At 38.9% G+C, this 27,543-nt stretch overlaps 1 protein-coding gene across 7 annotated transcripts in view; it reads right to left on the reverse strand.

The window, feature by feature from the left end:
• Positions 1-26,524, reverse strand: part of CDK13 (cyclin dependent kinase 13) — a 47,129-nt gene extending 20,605 nt beyond the window's left edge. For 5 of the 7 annotated variants that reach the window (XM_015617371.3, XM_015617366.3, XM_015617368.3 and 2 more), the window contains exons 1-6: positions 25,307-26,524; positions 14,747-15,355; positions 11,372-11,563; positions 10,964-11,103; positions 8,884-9,054; positions 295-484 (exon numbers count right to left, since the gene is read on the reverse strand). In XM_015617371.3, the coding sequence (XP_015472857.1) occupies positions 295-484; positions 8,884-9,054; positions 10,964-11,103; positions 11,372-11,563; positions 14,747-15,355; positions 25,307-26,505 (2,501 nt within the window). In that variant the 5' untranslated portion in view covers positions 26,506-26,524. The remainder of the gene's footprint in view (positions 1-294; positions 485-8,883; positions 9,055-10,963; positions 11,104-11,371; positions 11,564-14,746; positions 15,356-25,306) is intronic. The other 2 variants (XM_015617370.3, XM_015617365.3) reach the window with 1 other exon arrangement.
• Positions 26,525-27,543: the final 1,019 nt, after the last annotated feature.

Genomic DNA, 27,543 nt, shown 5'->3' on the forward strand with positions numbered 1-27,543 from the left:
GTTACCATATATTTCAACTCAAATAATTTCCCCCCAGTGCTCTGACTTAGCAGGATTAAAATGGAGTCTTCTCTTTTAACACAGATTTAGTTTAATACACAGCTGCAGGCTCCAGTGTTAAGCAGGAAGATTACTGGATTAGTATTTTGCAATTGATTTTTAAGGAAACGAGGCAATTTAGAAAATAAGTTTTGCTAATGACTCCAATCAGGTGAACTATGAAGACTGAAAGAACGATTGAAAGATGTTGGTAACATACAATTTTTGTTATGTACTTTTAATTAATATCCATACCTATTATTTAGTAGAATATTTGAACATTTGATATCTCTGTGCAAAAAGTTCTTCTTGTGGCAATAGGCCAAGCCCTCCATCAGCTGTCTCATAAAGGACTTAATATGATTTTCATTAAAATGAACCAAACCAGATTCCAGCAGTCCCATCAAGTCATGGTCCATATATTCAAATACCAGGTAAAATGCACCTACAAAAAGAAAGGGAAAAGGTAGGAGAAACACAGACTGAAAAACTGATTTCTCAGCAGTCCCAAGCAATTGTTGCCTACTTTTTAAAATCAGAAGCATTTTTCATTTTAGATTTTCTGCAGTATTTATAGCTGTATCTCATGTCCAATGAAATATAGTACAGTGATATTTTAATAAATTGCTGCTGGGTATAAGCGATTATACTAGCCAAATATTTGTGAAAAGCAAAATAATGTTCCTACATGGTGCTTTAGTCTAGATAAACATGTGCTCTCCCTACAGCCTTCAAGCTCCATCCATTTTATTTCAAGAAAAATTAAGTGTGGTAATATTACCTATGTAAAGTTTGGAGAGAAATCTAGAAACAAAATAGGTACAAGCATTATTGTGCACTATTATTCATCGTCATGACTCAGTGATTAATGTTTTTAAATATTTGTAAGCAATTGGGTCACAAATAAGCTTGCCTTTCTCAGACTAAAAATACCTGTAAAACAGGATGAAATGAGAAAGCAGAACTAACCTACTAGTAACAGCAGCTCTGCAAAGACATACCTCATATTTTAAGTTGCCACATGCATACATTAAGCACAAGAGAACCTGTTCTTATCTCACATCAACCTGTATAATTCTACCAATAAAGCTATTAAAGCAAAGGCTCTTTGATACATATAAGCATTCTTAAAGAGGCAAAGTGCTGAGTAATTCAGAAGTAGCCATAATCAATCTCCAACACAACCATTCCCAGTACAATCTACTTTTTAGTACTTCATTCTTTCCCTTCTTCACCTTAGGACACACAGAACAGTAAAGCCCCTGCAGAGCAAAGGAAGCAATGCAGAAACCACATTCAAGTGGGTCTGTCTACCTTGCATTTCCAAAACCTCCTTAAATCTACCACTACAAATAGCTTCTGCCCAACAAGAACTCATTACACATTCTTGTTCCTAAAAAACAGTCAAAGAAATAATGAGAAATTAGCTTGACAGAAGCTGTACACATACATGGACACATTCTAAGGAACTGACTTCTTTTCTTGTTTAGTGGCTGAAAAGGGTAAAAAAGAATGCTAGGTCCATCTGCTATTAAGGAAAAGGATTACTCATACAGTAAGTGTTAAACTTGTAAAAACAATCAGCATACATTAGCTAAAGCACAGGTCATTGCAAAAGACATTCAAGAGTTCACTGTTTTTGACTTGGGTACTTTTGTCCTGTTGTGTATTATACAGAGGAAGCAAAATACTCATTATAAAATAGCCCTGCTGCTGTGTACAGAGGGGATGAAACAGGAGGTGAATCAAGCAGTTAGTTACAACACAATCCCACCCATCACTTCACAAGGAGAGAGGGAAGTATTAAGAGCTATGAATAATCAAAATTCTGCTGTGTTGCTATTTGCCTAACTGAGTTCACCAATCAAGTTCACCAGTTCAACATAGAAAAGCACAGAGGCTCCTAATCCTGGTCTTTCCAAATTGGATAGCTGGCAATCTGCTGTTATATCTTCAATGATGACTGAAGTATAAACCATGACATATTTTAAAATGCCTCAAAACAAAACACCTGATATTAGTGCTGCAGTGTCAGAATAACCTAGATATGCCCTTCAGAGGATGTCAGCTCAATGACACTGAATGAACACCAGTTTATCTTGGTACTTTCTTGCTCTGGAGTGCAAGAGAAAGTTAAGTCTGTCATGGCAGCTGGCTGTATGTGTGCATATAACAAGGAGAAAGACTGACTGTAGAACTGTTTAGTGAGGACAGCTGAATGGAGACCTCTTGTTTATATGCAAAGCAGGATCCATGCCTTGAGCAATTTCCTGCTCTGTCACTAACTCCCAAGATTTTATCATTGTTATTTATAACCAGCAATCAAAATTGGTACCCTCATGCAAGAAGGAAAGCTGACAACAGTGAAGATTCATAAACAAAGTAGAGTAGTACTTGCGAGGTGATATCTAATTATTTACATTCTCTGCAACTCTTATGAAGAAACATACACCAAAACAGGATAAATGCTAAATATTCCTTCCTTATGAGATTGAGCATTTCCTAACTACGTGTTACTAAAATTTGCTCTAAAAATAAAAACTGGTAGTCTTCATTCAGTATGAGAAAATACGAAGATTAGTCTTTGTATTAATCTTGGCATTCAAGCCTGATTTTCAGTATTACTCAAGCTATATTTAGAAGGAACTGTAGCTGCAAAAAAGTTATCAAGCAAACTAAAGTGGAACTCCTGTTAATTTATTCCTAGACGAACATAGTGCCCTTTTCTGACAGAGATCTGTAGTTTCTGCCAATAAAATCGTTATGTTATTCCACCTGATAATTCCAAATCTTCATCACTTTTCATCACATTGGGGGATTTGATCCTCCATAAAAGGGAAAGCAGCTAGTCATTCAGAAAGAAGGACACAGTCATGGAAGACAGCACGAATTAACTATGCACAGGCAGAAGCATGCTTACTACAGCTTAGTCTGAGCTCAAGCACACTCCAGTTCTATCAAAACTAATGCCACACAAATATCCATTTCTCAAAAAAGGAAAACATAACAAAAAAAATGGTAGTTTCTTCTTTTATGAGGGCAAAACATTATGTAACTTAGAGGTTACATTTTAAAATTATGTTTTGCTTGATGCTAGCTTTGCCCAGTCCTCATTTTGGGAAGCAGTATCATAAAAACACCTAAAGCCCCTTCACAGCGAAGTGCATGCAATTCAAATGAACCCAGAATTATTTACTTGACTTTAAAGTTCCTCATCTTACTGCTGTTGTGTTGAAGACCTGCACTTCCCACCTGTGGGGTGGGAGAAAGTCTACAGTTCATTTCCACACACTGCAACAATGCACTAACAGAGGGGTTGTGTTCTGGGTGGCCTGGCCCATTTCCTTTGCCAACACCACAAAGCTCATCTACTTTCCTTCAGCTACTGAGATAATCAGAAATCTTAATGTCACTATGTGTTGACAGAGCAGCAGCTGGAACAGCTGAACAGCAGAAACACTGCCTATTTCTGAATATGGGATAAGAGAGAGCAGCTGAATCTACTAGGGAGATACACAATAAATAAAAGATTCACATGGATGGAAATAATCCTCACCTTACTCCTTCTGATTGCACTTGGAAAAATGCACCTTTCTGAACATTTTGTCAGTTCAGACTGATGGGGTTCAGCAAGTGAGGTACCAATTTAAGATAATTTAAGGATTAACACATCTCTTCCTCTTGGTCATATGTTTCAGGTCATGGAGCTCTAAGAGAAGCAGTTTCTTAACACGAAATGAGCTCAAGTATAATGCAGTAAAGGTCTGGATACAAGAGAGGTAACAGAACATGGAACTACTGATCTGCAATAAACAGTGGATTTTCCAAGGACAAAAAATCCTAACAAAACATACTTTGCATTTTTGTGACACATGCAGGCTCTGGATTTCTTTGGACTGCCTTCAAATCACACAGATCCAGCAAACCAGGACACCATTTGTTCCTAAAGATACAAGTGCTTCAAACTGGGAGTGGAGGGTGGTAGTGCAGGGGAGAATGATCCAAAAGCCTCCACAGATGATGGCTTTTAAGCAAGTATTTTCCAAATGTGATTAATAGGAAATATGTTCAGCGTTTCTCAAAATATCTGATTAGATAGAAATCTGAGGAGCCAGGAGACCAGAAATGTCTTATCACATGCAAATTTAAATTCAATTATAGTATAAATGTGTTACAATAGTATCTTGAAATACACAAATGCTTTAAAGAAACCCCAGTATCCTTTCCTCGTTCAGTGCGCAGTATGTACAATGCTGAGTTGTGAAACAGGTTATCAACATTTGTTCTGCACTCAGTTTTCAAAAGGAGACTCCATCAGATTTTCATCCTGCTAGTAAGCCTCCTCCAACTTCTACGCAATACATAAATTATTCTTACCTTTTACTGATTAAATATAATTAGATTACATTTACTATTCAATTTCCTTAACATCTCTCTTCTAGTACTCATGATATACTATTCCAAGAGTTTTAAACAGGATTTTACCAACCAGAACTTGAAAACAAAAAGAAGAAATTGTCCACCAATTCCTTGAAGTTCCTTACACTTAAATTCCTTAAAGGTCCTTCAATAGACATTCATCTTTTCTTTCAACTCGGGTTTCATTTAATCTGTTCTTTAATTTCCAGAACAAATATAGCCATAACTACTGAATAAATCACCCTAAGACTAAAGAAAACATTGCTACTATACTATTTTTATTTTTTTTACATTTTCACCCAATATTAAATTTCTATTTAATGACATTATTCTCCCCTTTCAAGTTCAATTGCATTTTCCTCTTGATGGAACTCCATATATGTTCTGAAAAAGGGATACAAGCAAAGGGCATACAGAAGCCCTGGGAGTAAATACTTTCCTTGTTTCCTCACATAATACAGAGAAATAAGAAAAAAAACCACCAAAAGAACTAAACCACAGCCAAAATCTTAAAGCAGACAAACAAAAATCTTTGATTAATAATCAGAGATTTTTCTCATTTTGACACAGAGCAAGTTGAAAAGCTACACAATTAGGTCTCCACTCATTCCAGACCAAAGCCCAGTACACCACACACAAACAGGAATCACCACACAAGTCATCACACTATTCCAGATAACTTAGCTCTAGCATGAAAACTATTTGGGTAAGTTTCTATCAGTCATTTTCAGAGCAGCAGGGTGAGCTGTAGAACATTAGAGGTTTCTGAAATTCAGATCTCTGCTTTCACTCAACTTCCTAGGAAACACATACAAAACTTGCTACCATGTAACATTGACTGTGTGACTACCCTCACAGACTCCTTCCAAACCACAGGATTTCAGAATAAGTGCTCCTTGAAGACTGTGAGAAAGAAACCTGTCAGTCTCATTGCAATGTACTGCTGAGTCAGTGTCCATCCTGTACTACAGTGCAATCAAATACCAATAATGTCAATACCAACTTCATACCTAAAAAAAGTTTGCTAAATTGTACTTCAAATCAATTCAAAATTTGATCTAAAATAAACTTAGATCTTAAAATTAATTACAGAAACACACATACATAAACAGGTAATTCACAGACACACACACAAACACCAGGAAAGAACCCCTAAGCTGCAATGTTAACCAGATCTTTTATTACTGATCTCCATGCCAAGTTTTACATCCTCCCTCAGGCTAGCAGAAACACCTATCCCAGTCAAAAGGAGGAGGAGATGTCAGGCAGTACACTTACTGTGTTTATATTCACAGCAACAAAAGCTAAGTCAGGCATTTTCCATTTGTTTAGTAAAAAGAGATCACGTCAATCCCATAGCTACACTTCTGAGCACTTGGAAACATCTCCCAGCTGTTAGAGGCAACAGAGAACTGAAAAACCATCTTTTGCCCAAAGTAAAAAGATACACAGTAGTGTCATATAAATGATACACTCAAAAAGGAAAAGAACCGAAACCGTGAACAGCCCAAAGTAAGAAGGGTATTTTCCCAATAATTCATTTTATAACTTATAAGGTGGCTCAATACACAAAAGATAGAATACAACCTCAAAGTCACCAGTTCCCATCATTAAGTTTGGGTGTTCACTTATCTCCCTCTGAATGATAGCTAGGTGAGAAAAGCCTACAGAAGAAACATATAAAATGGATACTCCTTATGGCCACACACAACATGTATCTTTTATCTGTCAGGATTGTGCCTGAAAACCAAGATGTTACATTACTAATCAGTAATGCCATTCACCAACTTTATCATCAAGCACATCTCATACATAATGAAGACTGCAAAGTGAAAAACTTCTGATCATCAGTATACAGACCCTTGTATCACCCACTCTGCTTTGTATATGCCCAATTTATACAAACAATTATGCTGCCTTAAGGTTCTGATTTCCACTGATGGAGGGGCATGCAAAATTACAAAATTTGTAATTCACTGCTCCAATGTGCTACATTTCTTTAATAGTTACTAAAGAAAGAATAAACCCAAAACTATCTATCAAAGCTGTTCACATCTTAAAATTTATAGTTCAAGCTGGCCAGGATAAAACACAGATATAATTTCTTCCATTTTATGTGAAAATAAAAAGATGCTGAAAATATTGAGAAAGGCTTTAACATGGGGAACCAGTAATCCTCTCTCTTCCAGACTTGAGTGTGTCATTTAAAAACACATAATGCAGCTCAAAATATCAGGAAAAAGTTGTACATGCCAAGCTATTGCTGGCTTGCAGTCCAATGTTACTATCTTAAAAAGTATCCTTAAATCAAGTAAAGTGGGCCCAACACTTCCATTATTGTCAGAAAACTGAATGTACTGACATCCAACAAAAAAAAAAAAACAAAACAAACAAACCCTCATTGCCTTAAGTGAAAAAGCAGATGAGTACTATGTCAGAATATAATACACATCCTTAGAAACAAAATTACCTATATTCATACTAACTAAAAAAACATGTGATAGCAAAAATGTTCTCATTTCCTACTCTTCTAAGTAGGACAGCAGCAAGGTTTTCCAAGTCATATTTCAAAGCTATGGTAAACATGTAACATACATTAAGCAAAAGCATGTTCATCATACAGACAAAACACTCTGCTTTTACTGTAAGCTCTGCCTGTTGTAAGATACCACTACCACTTTTCTAATGGATCCTTGTTAAGCTGCCTACTTTTGCATTTGCAACAGTTTACTGTGAAAATGACCAAACTTCCTCCCACTTGCATTCATTCCCTGCACAGACTACAATTTGGCCACAGCTCAGCTAGAAATCTTTATCTTACAATGAGCTACTCATTAGAGAAATACAGAATACAGTGCCCAAAAAAACCCCACAACTTCCATCTTTTCACAGAGAAGTATTAACAGCAGTCTCATTATCCTGCTAATGTTTTCAAGAAACTATCAGAACTTACTCAACTATCAGAAATTAATTCTATTCTAGCATCTCCAGAGAAGCTCCTGCCTTTGTAAATTTCCAGAAAATATACTTTTAATATGCTGCTAAATAAGAACAAGAAATTAAATTAGAAGCAGTATGAAAAGCAAAATACAGATTTGGACCAAAAAAAAAATTTGAAATTAATGAGACACAGTTTGAAGTACAAAAAAAAAATACTATTCAATTGTAAACATGGCACTAAACAGAAAAAGAAGATTCATTAATGAGTCATTATGTATTAAGTCAAGACTTAGTGTGGTCTCATTAGCCAAGTAGGTTAGACCTAATTAAAACAGTGCAAGATTCACATTCAAAGACTAAACTGGCTGTTGCAGACTGTCAGGATTTTTGAGTGGGGCCTGACCACTGAACCTGCACAACTCTCGAGAAACTCTTGCTAGATACTTCCCACTTTTAAGCATGTCAGTGCTGTATATGCTTCAAGGTATTACAGTCTCTAAAGATGCTGTGAAAAAAAAAATCCAAATCCCTGTTTCATATTTACCTCCTGAATCATCATATCACCTGGTGCTTCAGCTGGCCATGCAGTACATAGAGCATTTTCTACCTGAATTGCTGCTGGGCATGCTATGTAGAGACTCAGGGAGGGACAGCAGGGAAGAAAACAGGTACCACATTCCACTCTCCTAAGCCAAACTATGTAACAAATTGCCCACAGGACACTAAAATACTCCAAAATCATAGGTTTCCAACACTTAGACCTAAAATGAAATGCCTTCAGTGGCAAAATACCACTCCAATATCAAACGTACCAAGCCACAACACTGCATGATTTTCACTCTGTTTGCTTGAAACTCTAGACTAAGGAGACTGAAGCAATTCAAACAAGACAGACTTAAAGCTAAAGGAACCAAGAGTAGAAGTCTGCATGCCTTCTCTTTGGGGGAAAAACACTATGACTATACAAGTCTTGCTTTTCATTCTTTTATTTTACTCTTCTTCTAGCCCACAAAACACGCATGCTTAATCATAAAAAAGTATCTGAAGAACAATTCAAATAAAACCAAGGCCTAAAATGAAAAACATCTCTTCAGCATTCAACCTACTATGCTCTAAATGGTATGAGAAAGTACTAAAAAACTAAAAGGTAAAAAAAAGCTCACAATTAAGAGCTTCCTATTATTGCTGGCCTCCCTAATCCATGAGAGTCAAGGAGTCAAACATCTGTTCCTCTACAGCAAAACCGCAATCAAGCAATGCATTTTTCATCCCACAAAATATTTGCAGAAAATGTTTCTATAAGCAAAATGCATAGCTGAGTTAAATAAACAACTTCTCATAGTATTTAAATCAAAATTAAAATCCCTCATCAAGCATCACAATTTGCAAACATATTTTTTAATGAAGTGTAACTTCAAATCCAGCATAGCAGATTATCACATTAAGAACAGGTGCAGAAAGAGCAAGCCCTGTTAGCATACATACCTTTGTCCTTCTTGAAGTCCAAAGCATCTTCCTTATCCGTCACTATTTCCTTCATGTTGATAATGCTTTGATGATTAAGCTGTCTAAGAATCTTAATCTCTCGAATAGCTGTAATTGGAAACCCTTCCTTTTCATTATCCAGGCGTACTTTCTTCAGTGCTACCATTTCCCCTAAGAGAAAATTTAAATAAAACCCATTAAGATTAGCAACCAAACCATGGGATTTGGTATTGATTTGTATATGTTTGTTTTTTAACAACAAACATGATGCTTGTATCAAGCACTGTGCTGAACAGAAACCAGTACCATGTACAGAAGCAAAACTACAAATGAGAATTTTCAGCTGCACACTATAAGGGCTGTTCTTCTTTGTCCTGCACAACTCACTCACATATCATGACATTCCACACCATGTCTACCAGGAAAGAGTGATTATCTGCAGCAGCTTTAGAGACAGAGGCCTGTGACTGCTCTGGATTTCTTAATACTGCATCACCACTGATCAGAATGCATACATCTAGCCAGAAATACTACGTAGTTCAAGATATGAGGCAGATGACTAAAGAGTTCTCAAATTCATCAGTATACTTTCTACAAGCACAAGTGGCACTGCCATTTTTACAGTGAGGACATTTTCCCTTACTATTTTACTGCAGGGTGGGTTGGATCAAACTGGATTCTTCAAAATGTCAGGAATACGACCAACTCATGATGGAGGATGTCTACAGACCATAGATGCTAGCTCAATTGTTTTGTTCATGGAAGTTTATTGCTGTATATGGGAAGTTTACTAACAGCCCAGATGTCTTTGTTAGTTCTAAAAAGTACCTATCCTACACTAACTTACACAATTCACTCACAAGAGATTGTATCCCAGCACACCACCACGTCCACCTGCTCTGAAAGCCTGTGACGCAGGTTCTTCTACAGTATCTCAAAGGCCTTAATGCCACTCTTCACACAGATTTTGAATCCAAAGCTAATAGATCTGCTTGCTGTACCTGTACGGACACCTTCAATGCAGAAAGCAACAACTTCTAGGGAAGGTTAAGAGGCGACTGTGAAACACAAATAACCTCAAGTTTGCCAAAAAGGCAATATGGTTATGGCAGGATTAAAATGCAAATGTGCAAGTAAGAGAACTTCAGGAGATCCTAACAATGATTTGCAAAGGTTCTCAAGGTATAGGTAAAAATCTAGTTCAACTAGAACTACAGTTTCAAAACTGAGACCAGGACAGGCAAAGAATGAAGAAGGATTTATAATTACTCTGCTTATTCTTCTAGCAATCAGAAAGAAGGAACTGAGGCTGGTATGTGGTCCTATAGGATTCAGTTACTGATGAAGTAGAAAATGGTCCAGCATTCAAACATGCACAAATAAGCCAGAAGGGCAAGCAATCATGGGAAGAGCTACTAACTGAACAAAAAATAATCATACAGCACATATAAAGAATCTGGATAATCTATTTAGAAGTAGTGACAATACTATGCATCATATTGGTGACTGCTCATTCATTTCAAAAACAGTTTAACATGAAATTAAAAAATAATGTCACTGTTGTAAAGTCAATTATATTGCAAAAATCTCCCATGTGCAACTCTTCAGGGCTGTGTTGCACAGAAGCAGATTCTCCTCCTACTATGAACTATTGAGTACTGGAGTACAAAAAACCGTGACCAAGTTTTATGCACAGCTTCTCTCACAGTTACATCCCTTTACAAACTTCATTACAGTTTGCCAACCTGTCTAGTGTGACATTTAGCTCCCCCATGATATTCAGCCTCTCTTCTTTACTACTTTCACTTTATACAGAGTATGAAAACTTTAAAAATAAGAATTAGAATTTAAGACTACTCAGCTTGTTTTCAGCCACAGCTTTATAGACAATTTTCCAATGCAACAAACCATAACTTCTGATTTAGACAAGTGCTAGATCTAAAACTGAACACACCAACAACTAAAAAACTCCCAAACATAAGAGGGCAGAATACCACAAATTTTACTCATTATAAAACAAAAACCACAATCATCCTGTTCATTTAAATTGTAGGATTACATTTACTTATTTTGAACTCACCTGTATCTTTATCTCTGGCTTTGTAAACTTGCCCATAAGTGCCTTCACCAATAATACCAATGATATCAAATTTATCCACACAGCGCTTTCCCCAGTCTATTTCTTTTTCTTTAGTTTCACCATGTCGTGGTCCACATATTCTAGAAAGCAACAGATATTTTAAGAATACAGCTAGTATATCTAGGCTAGTATATCTTGTCTTAATTTTGAAGACATCCTCAACACTGAGACATTATTAGTTAACTGTGTTATTACTATTAAGTGGCAATAAACCGCGCTGTTTGAGTCAAGCCACATTAATATTAAAAATGTCAAAAAGCAGAACTGTTTGGACAAGAACATATTTTAAAGAAATTATTATTATTTCTACTTGCTTGATAAGCTTTAAAAAACATTTAATAAACATACTTTGGTCTTCTCTTGCTATGTAACTGAACTGCTGGTTTCTTTTCTTCAGGACTTTTGGGTACCTCAGCTCCTCCAGGCAACTCAGGTGGAAGTGGCAAGTCTGCAAGCAGATGGCGAAGTTTCTTCTCTGTTTCTTTAACCGTCTTCACTGAAACATTCTCTCTCAAACTATTGAAAAAACCCATCATTTTGCTAAGTTGAATAATTAGTTGAAGATAGATTGTTAACATAAAAGCAAAAAAAATTTTTTTTAAAACGAACACATTCTAGACTGTCAATACACCAACACTTGAAATCTCTGCTCTTAAAATTTGCCGGACTTGGATAAATGACTTACAAATAGCTCTTTGGCAGATTCACAGTTAACCACCACAATTCTACACAAGTGTAAAATCAGACTTTTCTGGTGAAAGCTAAGGTCAGATGACACAGGGAGCCTTACCAGGCCAGACTTCTGCCACATAAGCTTCTTTCCAAGCTTATGCCCTAGACTATAAAAAATATTTAGAGCTCAGGTGCTGCCAGACATCAAAAGTATAGCGATAAAATCTCTACTATGACTTTTCATATAAGAGACAAGATCTGACTAACCCAGCTCTCTCTAAAATTGGTCTCCACAGATAATGAGCATCATGCTTACATTAACACTGCAGGGCATTAAGAGGTTGTCCACATCACCTAATTTACAAATTCTAATTGCATACATCTGCTGAAACACTCCAGATTCAACACATTTCTACTAAACAGCATGCATATCAAGTGGGGAAAAAAAAAAATCAGATGAAAAAATGATAATGATTTTCTGACATGGGTTACTGATATCTGACTGATTTTTAACCAACCATAATTAGATAAGAGATACTGTCCATCTCTGTCTTGAGAAAAATCCCCAAACACATGTACAGCATCTTTTAACAGCTACAAAATGATCTTAGAAATGCTCTTTCCATTCTAATGGGGAATCATAACTGCTTCAGGATTTTTTTTTAAATACATGGCTCCATTTTACCAGAACTTTTTAGTTTAGTTAGATTTGTTCAGTTACTGCATATCCAGTAATTTTAAAGCCATGACCATCTCTAAACTTCATGTAATCACATAATTGTTTCTCCCCTACAGGACTCTCACACAGAGTCACTCTTAACTTCCATCACAATATCAATAAAACTTAAGTCAAGCTTTGAGTGAACGTTTTCTAAGTTAGCGGCATTTGCCAAATTGCATGATTCATCCTTCTCTGTGACAGTTCTTCTACAACTTCTTACCTGCTTAGTTTCACAGACAAAGCGGGAGCTTCTCTAAATGGAAATATATTGCCAACTCCCATAATAGAGAAGGCATAATTTTTTTCTTACTTTTCTTGCAATGAGTAATCCTTATATATTCAAATAAAGCATTCCAGTGTTTTGCATATGTCTATATTTCTCTGTGAAAACTGAACACTTTTATGTCTTTTACCACTTCCTAAACTGCCACAGCCCCATTTTCAAGAAGCATCACAAGGAAGCACAGAATGCTCTCTCCCCGAACATAATGGTTAACATGCCATAAAGAATAAACCACCCTTGAGCAGTGCAGGTAACTGCCATGGCAATAAAATACACTTATTTTTAAAATTCATATATTAGTATTTCTCTCATAATTTTCCCATAAAATTTTCAATATGAGTGAAAGCATAACATATGAAAGATTCTGACATAGATTTTGAAAGTGGCACATGAAAAGCCAAGAGCAGCCTTTTTTTTTCTGGTCTACTAAATCTACACATCATTGATGACAAGGGCAATTTTCCCTTTCAGCTAACCTGCACTGTGGGGTTGCAACACTGATGTTCCCTTAGGTCACGTGTTTTATCAGTTTATGAGATTGTTACTGAAGGAACCATACAGTTTTGCACAGCATCAAGCTTTCTTTGTTGACACAATTTCCCCACACTAACTCAGAGCCCAAGGCAAATACCTTTGCCCTCCTCTGCCATTAAAAGCATATTTTATAAATAAACATGTTTATAACATTTTATAGGCAAAACTAAGCAAAGCATAAAAGACATTTCATTACTTCTCATTAATCTTTCTAATGCAGCTGTTTGCATGCAGTAGGCTTTTTGTTTTGAAAAGAGAATGAGCTCAGTGCTGAAAGAACCACTGAATAATTGCAGTTTAACTCATTTTACCCAACTTAAAACAGGTAATCCATCAAAATATAACAATAATCAGAAGCAATCAGCCAGCTTCAATATGCAATCTTATTTCATGATGTTGCAATTAATGCATTCATATTTAAACTAGATAGACTAGTTACTAGATAAAACAGTAAATCTTGCTTAGTGTTAGGATTCTCATTTACTTTAGATAGGATGGCTTTGTCACAAATGTAAATGCAATTATACATTTGCTACACCTTTATTACATTTGCTAGAGTTTAATGCTGAAGGGCAAAAAACTATTTCTTTTTTACAACTAAAAAAAAAAGAAAGTAACTGTCTAATACTATGTTAAGTTCTATTTATTTCCCAAGGCCTTCTATGCACCCTTAATGTTTTATACAAACTTAAATTACTAGCAAACACAAGAGAAACATTTTCACCTCTAGGTAAAAATTTCTGGCCTAGTTGTGATATCTTGCATGCATATGAGAGGCATGTAGCACCTTCAGTAAAACAAAATTAAAAAAACCCAGAAACTTCTCTAACAGCAAAAATTTCCAATACAAATCACATTACAGATTCTCTGTTAGGCCTACAAACAGACTTAACATATTCTAAAAATTCAGATGACACTTGGAACACAAAAATTAATTTCTTTACTACAGACCAATTTTTACACTTCAAAATTAACACAAATGACAAGCCATGAACCTCACTTTCATTATACATACTCAAAATAATACTGACCTTTGAAATAAGTTATAGAAAAATAACACCTAGCTATAAAACAATTGCCTTTAAAAGGGAAAAGAATCTTTGTTTCAAACACCAGCTAAATAAAGAATTTTCACCTATTGCTACAGAATTCAACCTTTTCCCAGAATTTTCACACCAAACTTGAAAGCCTGAATCCTTGAATGTATCCTTTCATTAGTCCCAAATCTATTATGTTCCAGCAATTTTTAGAACATTTCTTTAGTAGACCTTTTAAAGAAAGATTCTTCTTAGACCAAACTCTTTTTTTTCCAAGAACTAACTAAATTATTTTTAAGATCAAATTCCTCCAGTTCACTAATAATCACCAGTCAAACAGCTGAAAAGCAAGAACAAATTAAATAATGCATTAGCCTGATCTAGTATATAGTTTTATATTTATTTTCCAAAGGAAATAACAATAACCATAAAAAGGAACAAACAATCCCAAAAAACAAATCTCTGTCACAACTCACCTATCAGTTTCTTTATCTTCAGGCAGCGTGGGAGGCAAAGGCAAGGGTGGCAGTGTGGAGGTTGGTAATGCAACAATTCGATCCTTCTCCTTGGCTACTACACTTGGTGTACTTGGTTTGCTTTTCTCTTTTACAGGGACTGGTGGCTGTTTCACAACAGTCAATTTACTCTCTTTTACTGCTGCAGGCTTCTGTTTAGTAATTTTGTCTGCAATTAAATTATTTTCTGCTTTTGTTTCAGGAAGCGAGACCTTCGCTTTTGCCTTGTCGTTTTTCAGATTTGCACTGCTGGTAGGTGAAGGTGTATGCTCAGTTTTGATTTTCTTCAGGTCCTTAACATTGTTCACTTGAGGTGCACTTACAGCAGCAGTGTCAGTGTTTCCCTTAGTAGGTGTTGAAGTATTGGAAGCTTTTGCACTGGCTTTGGCTGCCTCAGCAGCTCTTGCTTTTTTGTTTTTGTTCAGCTCAGCAGCTAGGCTACTCTTAAGAGTTAATGTACTAGGAGAAATACTTGAATGACGACTTCTGGATCTAGATAATCTGTGTCTGCTACGAGACCTGGAGTGCCTTGATGAATACGGACTTCTGCTTCGAGATTTTGCTGATCTCCTGTTTCAAAAAAGTAAAGATTTACCCAGGTAAAATTAGGTCTAGCTGCTCTCCCAGCACATCTACTTTTTTGACAAATTACATTTCTTAAATCAACTATTATCACCATGCCCACAGAATAAACACAAGTCTATAAAACAGGAAAGACCATGCATTAAAAAAATAAAAATCCATAGTTAATTAATCAAGACACTATACCTTTCTGTTAGAGAACATTAAAACTCTTAGATGTAGTTTCTCCTCCCACAGAACTGCGAAATACAATACTTATATGAGGCAAGAAATGTTCTGCTTTCCTCACTACTTAATAGATATTTTAATCCTTAAAGAAAATTTCAATGTATGTAAATTGTACAAACACCTTTAGTATATACAGTATTTGAGAAAAATTCAACTGACTGCATAGTCAGAAGTCAACAAAATTAAATTAAAATTACAACAGGACAAGAGAAATCTAAACAACACTGAAGCATTAATTGTAGGAACTTCTGAATTTTCACTTCCATAAATATCATTAACTGAGAAAAAAATGCAATTCTAAAGCAAAAAAGCTGCAATGTAGCCAACTGAAAGACAGATTTCCTTTTTTAAATCTAATTTTACAACTTCAAATAGAACCAAAACAAACAACCTTCCCCCCTCCCAAAAAAGCCCAAGTACCCAATATTTGTTGGGTACAAACAAGCAAACATAAACCACAAATGGGCCTATGCTATAAATGTCTGAATGCAAACACTAACAGAAAGAAGAAGAAAAAAACAAACCTAAGCTGTCTACAAAATCATAGCAAGAAAATTGCCTAGAACTGGTGGGGGGGAGGGGGCAATCTTAAACTTCTACTGTACAATAATACCATTTCATATGAATGACTTTTCATTCAAAATTTCAAAAGAATATTCTAATTTGCCTAGTACTAGTTTTGAGTCAGTTGTTCATTAAGAAATAAACAGAAAAAAATTAATCGAGCTGAAGGCATAGAACAAGTTAAACAGTCTAATCCACTGCTACAACATTGTATTGTTATGAAATAAATTAAATCAAATGTAAGGGTTTTAATCTATTTTACCATACCAAGAATAACAACGATATTCATCAGATTTACAAGTATTTTCTTGATTAAAGTTTGATGGAAATGTATTTTGCTTATCATTTGAAGAGGAGGAAAAAGCATACTCAGGATTAAAAACACACAGTATTCATTAGCTGAACAAAAAAAAAAAAAAAAGTATCAAGCAATAGCAAAAATATGACTTCCCGAAGAAATAAGAATTTCTGAGTTCAAAAGATAACACCAGTGTATGGAGGTTGCCAAAACAAAAGGAAATAAAAAACCCAAACCAAATCAACAAAAAAAATAGAAACCAAATAAAAAAACAAAACAAAAAAAAAAAAGCAAACTACAATCCCTATGATCAGGACTACCCATCCCACACCAAATTTAATTTTACTGACAAATCAATTAAGTTTTAATTAACAACACAAGAAATTTCATCTCAATGCTTCAACTGAACAATATTTGATCTTGTGCAGTAACATTTCTTTTGTGTTCAATAGTGATTAATTTCTAAATTTACATTCTCTTATTTTTATAATGCAAGAAGTCTTACCCAAAAAAAAGTCACTCAGATCAATCAAAAAGTGATTGAAAATCATGTGTATACACACTGTACAGTACAGCACAAGCTACAAAATTTTACAGGTGAAATTACCCAAATGGCTAGAGACTCATGAAAGAAAAGAAATCAAATCCCAGATGAAGATAACTCTTGGAAGCTACAATAGTTCAATTCCATGCCAGGGAGCAGGTTTTATAGGATTTTCTGCCACAGCAAGGTAACAATGACAGATAGTAATAATAATAGTAATAATAATAATCCTGAAAGATTTTTACTCTTTAATTGAAAAAAGCCTCACAATTCTCTTCTAACAATTTTCAACCAAAATCTGATGCTTAGTTTATTCAGTAAAGAGATATTAACGTTCATGTCTAATAAACACCAAATAAAATCTTAATATTGGGCACAAAAATTCCACTGAAAACTCACTTCTTCTCCATTAAGAATCCTGTTGCTGAACTATTTTTTCTCATTATATTGAAAATCTAAGTACTAAATCCCACAGAATGTTTCAGAAGTTTGGCTGAACAGGAGTAAAACTAAAAAGGTACAAAGTTCCATTATATAGAGTTAAGCCAATGTAGCAGGAACAAAAAGGGAGAAAATCTAGAAAATACACACACTTCAAATGCTAGATCAGAGCTCTCCTCACACCACTATCTCACTTTTTTAGAGGAATTACTGTAGATCTCACACAGAAGTGTTACTGCTGCAGATCTGCACCCACCCCAGAATCAGTATAATTACATATCTCCAGCATCAAGCACAAGCTAATAGTCCCTGTTAGTCCTAAACTGACTTCTATAAATGGTGCATCATTTGCAAGGATGTCACTGACCTGTCTTGGAAAAAATTTCCTTGCACATCTTTTTGAATCAGCTATTTCAGACTGACTCTCTCTCCAATTACCTGCAGAACATAACCTCCATCCCAAGTACTTCACTGCAACCCGTACTAAATTTAAAACATGCCCTAAAGGTCTCAAAATGAGCCCCATTTCTTTCCTAAGTATGATATGAGGTTTCTTGTTCGTTTTGATTGATAGCTAACGTGATTACTTTCTTTGTTAAGTAATAAATACAGACATAATTTCACATGCAGTAGAAAAGAGAAGTAGCAACTTAAAACACAGCTGGTGAGACACCATGCCTGATTTTCAGACTGGTTCTGTTCCACTTCAGTACAAAAAAACACAGCTTCATTTAGCTCACTACTAAGGATAAAATGAAAAAATCTGTTCAGATCAGTGACAACTAGTTTGATCATCTGATCAGCTACCACAACTCAGTGAGGAAAAGGCAGTTCTGAAAACCTAGGGCAAAAATAACCTAAACTTCTATACTTCAAATAAGAATCGACAGTGGATTGGTGTCTGTACTTTACCAATACTAGTCATGAGAGTTTGTGAAATGAACGTGAATTTATGCAAGCTCAGCTAAAAAAACCAAACCAAACCCAACTATTGTCCATAGTGGGTTTCACACTCCATATGACAACTGCATAACTTTTTCATGTCAGAACTGCGTTCATGTGGGAGACAGCAGATACGTATGCACATAGTTACGTTTCAGTCCCAGTACCTATTACAGACCTTAACAGCATATCAAAATTATAGCAGCCTAGTTATGAAATATGTTTCTGATTATAACCTCTGCACTGGTTTAAATTTTCCAACACTCTTCATTATTTATGTTAGAAAAAGCTATTATATTACCTATACACAGTACCTTAAGCATCCCAAAAACCTTAGCAAAAATCCCTTGCTGTACCTGAACCACTGAACTGGACCCTATATAATACAGCAAAAACATTAACATTTTCAACTAAACAGACAAATCCTGAATTTTAAGTAAAAAGCAGATTTGTCGAAGTGCTAGTTGTTCAAGTTACAATAAAACCTGCTGTTGTCATAAACCTAATAATCTTTTCAAACACCCAACTATCACTTTCTTTCATCTGTGTAGTTCAGAAATCCCAACAGACTAAACAACTTATGTACAAATTTTCACCTATAAAAATGGCACAAACCCAAAAAATGGACACATTTACAACCTTTCCCTCAAAAGCTTATGCAGCACTCAAGAGTGGAGAACTATTGCCTTATACATAATAAAACCAGCCAGCTCACTCTGTTCACTTGACATGAAAGATGAAGTCACAGCAGCACAGAAATGTGCTCACACAACAGCCAGTGTCTGCCAGTTAATAGGACACTGGCTACCTAATGAGACCCTGAAAAAACACCAGGAGAGACATCTGAGGTACACGGCCTAAATCTCCCAGCAGGTCTCTATTAAATGTGTGTGCATGCATACACATACATGTAAAATGTCTTATCTGACACCAACTATTTCAGACATAGTCAGCAGCTTTTAACACAGAAAAAAAGGAACAAGAATGATGGCTGCAACTGCCCAGATCTGAAAAAAGCAAATACATCAAAGAACACAATTCAAATTTCTCTTCCTGAAGTAAAGAGAGATCAGAAAGTTTACTAAACCTAAAGGCCACATTTCACTCTCTTAAACAAAAGCACCAGCATGTGCTGCTAACACACAAGGGGAGAGGCAAATAAGATGCCTAAGTTACTAAGGAGATAATTTTCCTTCGATGCTTCTCCCTATTTGCACCCAGAAGTTCTGCCCCGTTTTAGAGTACCTTTGCCACATAAGTCATTAATAGTCTTCTATCAGCACCTTGAATTCACTTCACACAAGTGTAGATTCCTACAGACAGGACAACTGCCACACTTCATGACACTTGGAAAATCACTTCTGAGCCATATACAGATGTCAGTGTGTTTTTATATATGGAGGAAACAAAAAGAAAACTGATATGCCTTAAGACCAGAAGTATCAGTAATACAAGTTCCAAAGCTGCTTTGTTTCTTCCCTAGAGAAGGCAATAAAGAAGCCTGTGAACACAAATAAACCTGCTGCAAAGGAACATGGAAAAAATTACATTTTAGCTATAGCTATAAAAGGAAAAAAACACACAAAAAAAAAAGTTATTATCTACAAATCATATAGGAGAAAAGGCAAATTTAAAGGAAGTGATAGAGGAATAAAGCACTAGTAAGGAAGCCATACTGAAACCAAAACTCCACTTTTCAGACCAAGAAAGCTCACAAAAGATGGGGGAAAAAAATAAAAAATAATGTTGGTTTAGGTATCACAGTTGGCTTTTTAATTTTTTGGTTTTGCCTAGTACCCAACATTTCATCAAACAAACAGGTATTCATTCTCTGCTTCATACAATGTACTTAGTCACTTTACAAAAAACTACTTAAGAGATCAAAATGTTTTGAATTACAGGTTTCAAAACTGTTACATTTGCAACATTTTATTGCACTTCACTGGCTCACTAATAAATAACCAAACAGCAAATTTACTAATTAATTTAACAAAGAAAATAGTCTACTGATGTAAAACCACTTACATTCTCAAGCAGAGAATTAAATAATTCCAAATAGTAGCTTAGAGTGCTATCTTTTACTGTCTTGATACTTGAAACCAGAGAGGAAAGAAAACTGTTACCTACATCAGATTTCCAGGAATACATTTCATTCAGCTTACAGGTTTTTTCTTGCCATGCTACTTTACTAGTTTTTTTCTTCTGTACCCTTTCAATACCCCCTTAACACCAAAAAAAAAGTTAATTTTATTGACAAATCAGAACAATCATGAGTTATCTTCTAATTTTTAAACTTAAAAACCTCTTTTTTTATTGACTGCTTTAAGAGCAAGTTAAAGCATGCTGGTGGCCAGCTACACATTACCTAAGCAAAAAAAATTTCGTAGTTGAAATACATAGAGGTCTGTCAGCTGAATAAGTGAACTAACTTTGTCAGTAACTTTTTAACAAGGCAAAACACAAAGGGTTTTATGAGAACACAAAGGCAAAACCAAGAAACTTAACAGTCCAAAGGAGGTTAAAACAATCAATGTAGCCCAGCTCTTTCTTGAACCCACGGGTAATGCTGGACTACTGACTAAGCAGTGCCATCCTCCCCCCGCACAGTGAGTGTATTTGAATAGAGACCTAAATTTAATCAACTGGCTTCACTATAGATCTTCCAAAACATTTACAACCCCTTGGTGACATAAACCACCTTGACAAAACATTTTAGCTCATAGTATAGTTTTTCCATGTTGCTCCAGCAGGCAAACATATAGTTGATTTCTTTAAGCCATTACTGTAATAGTATTCTTTCACTTGATACCTTATTTATTAGTTTTGTTTATTTTCTCTAGCCCCTAGTTCAAGGTTACATTCTATGCAGCTCTGCAACCAACTTCCTACTCAGCTGCTTTGTACATGAAGACTATATAACCTGCCTTACTGATTCAAACTCTAAATCTTTAAAAAGGTCTCCAATACATACTGGAAAACTCTGAGCAGGGCTTTGTTTCTTAAACCTGCTTTAAAACTTTCTTTCTATTTTCATATGAGAACTTAGCCTACAAAAAATACAACCAGAAAAAGATCAAGTCCACTCAAAATCTGTGTTTTAAACAGATTTGAAGTTAAATTTTTCATATGAAATTTCCTTTTTCAAATAAGGAAAGAAGCAGCAGCAAAAAGGAAAAGGAAAGGCACATGAGCAAAAGGCAGAGGCCAGCAATGTGCACTGGGAAAATTAACTACTCGAAACAGTGAAAACCTAGAGCCGTCCATTTTAAATTCTGCAAAATACAGTTTTACTTAACAAAAACAAAGAGCTGTAACTTTTTTAAAAAAATATTTTTACTAATCAAGGTGGGGAGTCAAACTCTCAATCCTTTAAATTCAAAAGCAGTAAAATTACTGGAATGAAAGTTATTTTCCTATCAGCGTATGGCACCATGGCTTCTCCATTTACTAGATGAATATCTATTTTACTGTTTTCCCTACACTTGTTGTGATTTTGCACATAAATGACCCATATTTTGCAGAGCCTCACTACTACAACAGACTAGCTACCAATACAGATTGAGATGACTCTCTAGTACCAAAATTAAAAGAAATCTCATATCTTTCCTATAAGCAACATCTATGCACATAGTAGTACTATGCTAGTAGTGCCCCACCCACTTACTCTTATCTAAGCAGATGGGTAGGTGTATCCAAACTTGGAAAAATGTGATTACTCATCTATACTGCTAACTGAATTAAATGTGTGATCACGTAACGTATGACCTGACTCAAGCTACATAAAGTAATTCTCTGGAAACTAGTTTAACATGAAATTGTAGGAAGCAAGAGACTGTGTCTGGTTCTTTTGTCAACCATGGAGTTTGGTTGAGAATTTTTTTTTTTAATCTAGTCATTTTACCAGTAGATAAATAAATACCTCATACTTGTGGAAGAATTTCCATTTTGAAAATATGCATGTGCTACTTTAGAACAGCTGTGTTACCCTATCCACAAGAAAACAGAGTAACACAAATCCACCTGCAGCAAGAACTTTGGTTCAACAAGTGCCTACAGCTCAATCAGTTTATCCGAAACACAAACTTTTCTTGCTATTATAATGGAAAAGGCAATTAATCATTCAAAGAGAAGTCATCAAGTCTGGAACACATATCCAGTGTCTTTGCTGCTCCCTAGAACCCACAGCCAAACAATACCACCTAAAAACAGCGAAGTTAGGACTGCAATTCAAACGTCACAGCAACAATGCACTGCTGCTGCTGCTTCAAAGGAGCAAAGCTGACTTCACTTGTTTCTCTTCAGCTGTTTACTAGAAATTTCTCCTTAAGCAGCTCAGACACCTAGATTAAAAAATCATCACTAAACACATGGGCTTTCCAAGCATGCTAGAACTGCTTTGTAATCATTTTCTACATACCAAAATAACTGGATAATTTATATATTATTAGAGAAGACGTATACGAGACATAAAACGAAAAGAGCAAAAAGACTGGCTGAAATACTCAGTCACGTACAAAGTTCATGATGTCTGAACATCATTACAACTGGATACAAGCCCAGAATTAAGCCTTTAAATCATCCAGATGAAGAACACAGGTGCTGTAAGAAGCTGTTGCCACCATGAAACTGAAATATTCTATCTAGTCTAAGGCCATTATCAAACAGGACAGCAAAAATGTTCAGCATTCTGGTTGTAGGACTACACATTCAAGCAAAAAGTGATTATGACATAGTTTTGATTATGAATAGTTTTTGAATGGTTATAAAAAAAGAGTATAAACCCCTTCCTTTCCATTTCCCCACTGCCACTGCAATACACATTATGATCAATAGCTGTATGGAAGGAAAAAACCAGTGGTTTCCATTTCTCCACAACAGGTAAGCATTATCAACAACTGATTTGATCTTCACAATTTAGGTGTTTTTTGCAACGAATGCACCATTAGGACAGACCTTTCTTTATACATATAGAAACCTCTCATTTTCACTCAGCCATTACAACCCCTCTCCTGTAAACCTGACAGTCTGCATTTATTTGTCTGTAAGCAGTTAAAAACTGAACGCAAATTACATTCAACTGCAAGGAGGAAGCAAGGCAGGGAGTCACAAAGCTAACTCCTAGAAACAGATCTGCAGGCGCAAGAAAAACTTACTCACTACAGAGTGAATACCAAAATCAGGAGACTTAGACACTCATGCTTCAAATCAAAGGTCCACTACCAACAGAAAAAAGAACAGTCCTGCAAAACTCCACTACAACCCAATTAGAAAGTGCATAAAACAGAACCCAGAACTTAACTGAGAAGTCAATCTGACTATTCCAAAAAACTGAGTTATTCCTAAATGCAAACCTCATACACATAATTCAGTGTATCATTATTAGCTTTCCTATTACAGGATATAAACCACCACAGAAAATAATCTGATTCCTAGGGCATTTAAATCAAACTATGCACATAATATTCCTGCTATGCTATTATTCAAATATTTTTAAAAGTGTATTTTAACCACTTGTAACAGACTCTCACAGAAGAACAGCATGTTTTCAGAGCAATTACAGTATTTTCTTCTTGAAACACCCTACTGCTTACAAAATTATTCCATATAACCACACCTTTAGACAATCACTATTCTTATCCCAAGGCACTTCAGCTCTATCTCTCTGAACAAAGTAGGACACAGCTTTGTTACTTTGCTCTTTAAACAGCATTTTATGTACACCCAGTACAGCAAACTCTACCAAGAGCCAGTGAAACATGGAACAGCTTTATCATGTTCCCTGGATACACTACAGGACACCTCAAATAGTGATCAACACAAAGTTCTTATTAAAAACACCAGAGAACAGTTCTCAGACAACCTACCAGGTACTTTATAAACAAAATTCTTGTCTGTGGAACAACACATTACTGGATACCTTTAAAATTGTAGTCCAGACATGAATTTAAGTAGGTCTACAAAAAACGGGGCCATAGCAAGATGCTAATATAGAAAATAAAAATCTTCAATTTTAAACACATACTAAGCAAATACTTTCAAATTTCTAGTGTACTTTTCTGCAGATCAAAATATTATGAAGAGCTTTAATTCCACAACACTGTTTGCATCTGTTTAGAAAGATACAGCTCACATTCCTCTCCACATAAAATTAAAAAAATCATGCAATGCTGATCTTTACACCCCGAGTTCCCACTAACACTGAAGAAAAATTATCTGCAGGCATACATTAATTATATATACATGCACAACCTTACCAGGGAAAGAGCTTAATGTAAAATACAGGACAGTTTATCAAAACATGACACTGACTCAATTTTCTAGCAAAACAGAAAGCCCAAGTCCTTCTGCAGATTTCTAAAAAGAACGAGAAAACACTTGCAAACACGAATTGCCTGTCAGCTGGTTGTCTTTTTAGATTAGCAGAAATTAAACCAAACCAAATATATTCGATATGCATCCTATTTTACCCAGGAACAGGATACATAAAAATGTACCACAAAACATCTGTACTTTCTAAAGCAAAGATTTAAAAAATCAAAATTGGTCCTTCAGAAGACCTGTCCTCCAAGGAGCATCTTCCTTCAGTCACTCTCATCTGAAAATGTTCTCATACCCTTAAACACTTAAAAGCCTTTTTTCAGCCAGGTGGTCTCCCATGGAGACAAACTAGCCGCAGAAGTGTTACAGACATCCGCGTCTCCCTTTCACCCCGGGAGACAGACAGGACAGGAAGATCTTTGTACTTGTCCCTCTCCCCTGCCCCTCATCCTAGCTTTCTGGCAGCAAAAGGGCAAGAGGGAAGGATCGCTGCTGGATGCAAACCTCTCCGCCCTCTCCGGCATTCCTGCCACAGTCATTACTCCCCTCCTCCATACACCGGGCGCCCACCCCGTTCCGCCTTTGACTCCGGGCCCGGACTTACCGGATAACGGGGCTGTAGGGGCTCCTCGACCGGCGCCAGCTGCTGTAGGGGCTGGGCGACACATCCCCGCCGCGCTCGTACGAACTGTGCCGGCTGTAGCTGGGGGATCGGCGTCGGCTGTAGGGGCTGAGTGGCGAGCGGGCGCCCACCGGGCTGAGCGACTTGCGGCTGCGCTGGCTCTGCGAGGAGCGGTGCAGAGGAGGGCTGTCATCCCGGCCGGGGCTAGGTGACGAGCGCTGCCGCCGGTACGCCTTGGGCTCGGGCTTGTCGTCCCGGTAAGCTTTCGGAGGGTCCTTGTATGCCGACGGCGGCTCCTTAGCCGCTTTAGTCCGGCTCCGGTGCGATTTGCTCTCTCGGTCTTTCCTGCCGCTGCTGGGCGAGGCGAGGGAGCCCTTCCTGCGGCCGTCGCTGCCACCGCCGCTGCTGCTGCTGCTCTTGAGTCCCTCCCGGTCTTGGCTCCCAGTGTGGTTGTGGCGGCTGCGGGATTTGGAGGACGAGGAGGGCTCGGATGCCCCGCGGCCCGGTGCCGCTGTCCCCTCCTGCTGCGCCTTTTCCTCTCCCCGCCGGCGATGCTCTCGGTGCCGCTCCTTGGAGCGCCCGCTGCTGCCGCGGTGCTCCCGACGGGACCGGCCGCTTCGCTCCGCCTCGCCCCGCTGCCGCTGGGTCCCACCGCCCGAGGAGGAGCCCGGGCTGCCCCCGCCGCTGCCCCCGCCGGCCGCGCCGCCGCCCAATAGTCCCTCGGACTGGGAACTCACGTCGTCGTACTCTTCCACCAGCGTGCTCAACCCGCCGCTACCGCGCCGCTTTTCCGCCTCCTGGGTGCCCCCGCCGCCGCCGCCGCGGCCCCGCCGCCGCTTGTGCCGGGAGCCCGAGCGCCGCTTGCCTCGCGGTCGCTTCCGCTCCCCGCCGTCCCCGCAACAGGAGGAGGCGCCGGTGGCCGCCAGGAAGAGCAGGGACTGTGGCGGCAGAGGCGGCTGCAGCAGCGGGGGCTGCAGGAGCGGCGGCTGCAGGAGCGGGAACAGCAGCGGGTGCGGGGCCGGCGGCGGCGGCTGCGGCTGGGCCGCGAAGCGCTTCCGTCTCCGGTGGTGCAGCCGCTTCTTGTCGGCCGCCGCCTCCACCGCCGCGCTGCTGCCACCGCCGCTGCCCCAGCCCCGGCTGCCCCCGCTCCCGCCGGCCGCCGCGTCCGAGGTGCTCGGCATCGAGCTCGCTCACGGCCGAGGGCGCGGCCCAGGGAACCCGCCGCCACCGCCGCGCTCAGGGCGCCATGGGGACCCGGCGGCGCCGCGCACACGCACCGGGACGGACACGCGCGGGCCGCACCGGGGCCTCGCTCGCTCCCGTACCGCCCGTCCGCCTCACATGGGGCCGCACCGATACATACGGGGTCGAGCTGAGGCCAGGGCCGGGCGCGCTGCCCGATGCGGCGGCGGCGGAGCGGCACCGGCAGCGTCCCGCAGGCCTGTGCGGCCTCTTCCGCAACACGGAAGTGTCTCCTGGCGGCGGCGGGGGCTCCTCCTCACTTCATTCTGGGCCGCCGCGCAGGGACACGGACATCGGGAGCGGGCCTCCTCCACCTCTTCCCTCAGCCGCTCCCGGGAGGGCGGCTGGGTCAGGCCAGGCCGGGCCGCCTCCAGGCGAGGTATCCGGGGCCCTGCGAGGCTCCGATCGCGGTTCTCCTGCCCGGCGGGGGCCGCACGTGTCGGGGCCGCTCCCGCGCCGCCGGTACCCGGGAGCGCTCTCTCGGCCTCAGCGCCGCCGCGCGCGGGTGACACACGCACCGGGGGGGACACGGACACGGCCCGGCGACGCGCGGCGCATGCGCGACGCCGGAAGCGGGCGGGGGAGGGGGAACGCGCCCCGCCAATCGCGCGCGGCGCCGCCGCCTTCGCCCGCATGCCCGAGAGCCGCCCTGTTCTCGCGAGACTTCATCCCACCCTCCCCCCTGTCCCCCGCGTCTCTCGCGGTAATCGCCCCTCTCGCGGTAACTGCGCCGCGGGCCCCGCGGGCGACGAGAGTGGGCGGTCCCGTGCTAGAGGACCAAAGATGGCGCTCGGCGAGGACCGTGAGCGAGGCCCGACCTAGAGGTGCTTGGTGCGCCTGGCTCCTTCCTTGTCTTTCTCCCGCCTCACTGTGTAGGGCACAAACTGATGCACAGGAAGTACCACATGAATACGAGGATGAAGCTTTTTTTCTGTGTGTGTGACGGAGCACCAGAATAGGCTCCCCAGAGAGGGTGT

This window comes from Parus major, chromosome 2 (genome assembly GCF_001522545.3).
Source record: "Parus major isolate Abel chromosome 2, Parus_major1.1, whole genome shotgun sequence".
Lineage (NCBI taxonomy): Eukaryota > Metazoa > Chordata > Aves > Passeriformes > Paridae > Parus > Parus major.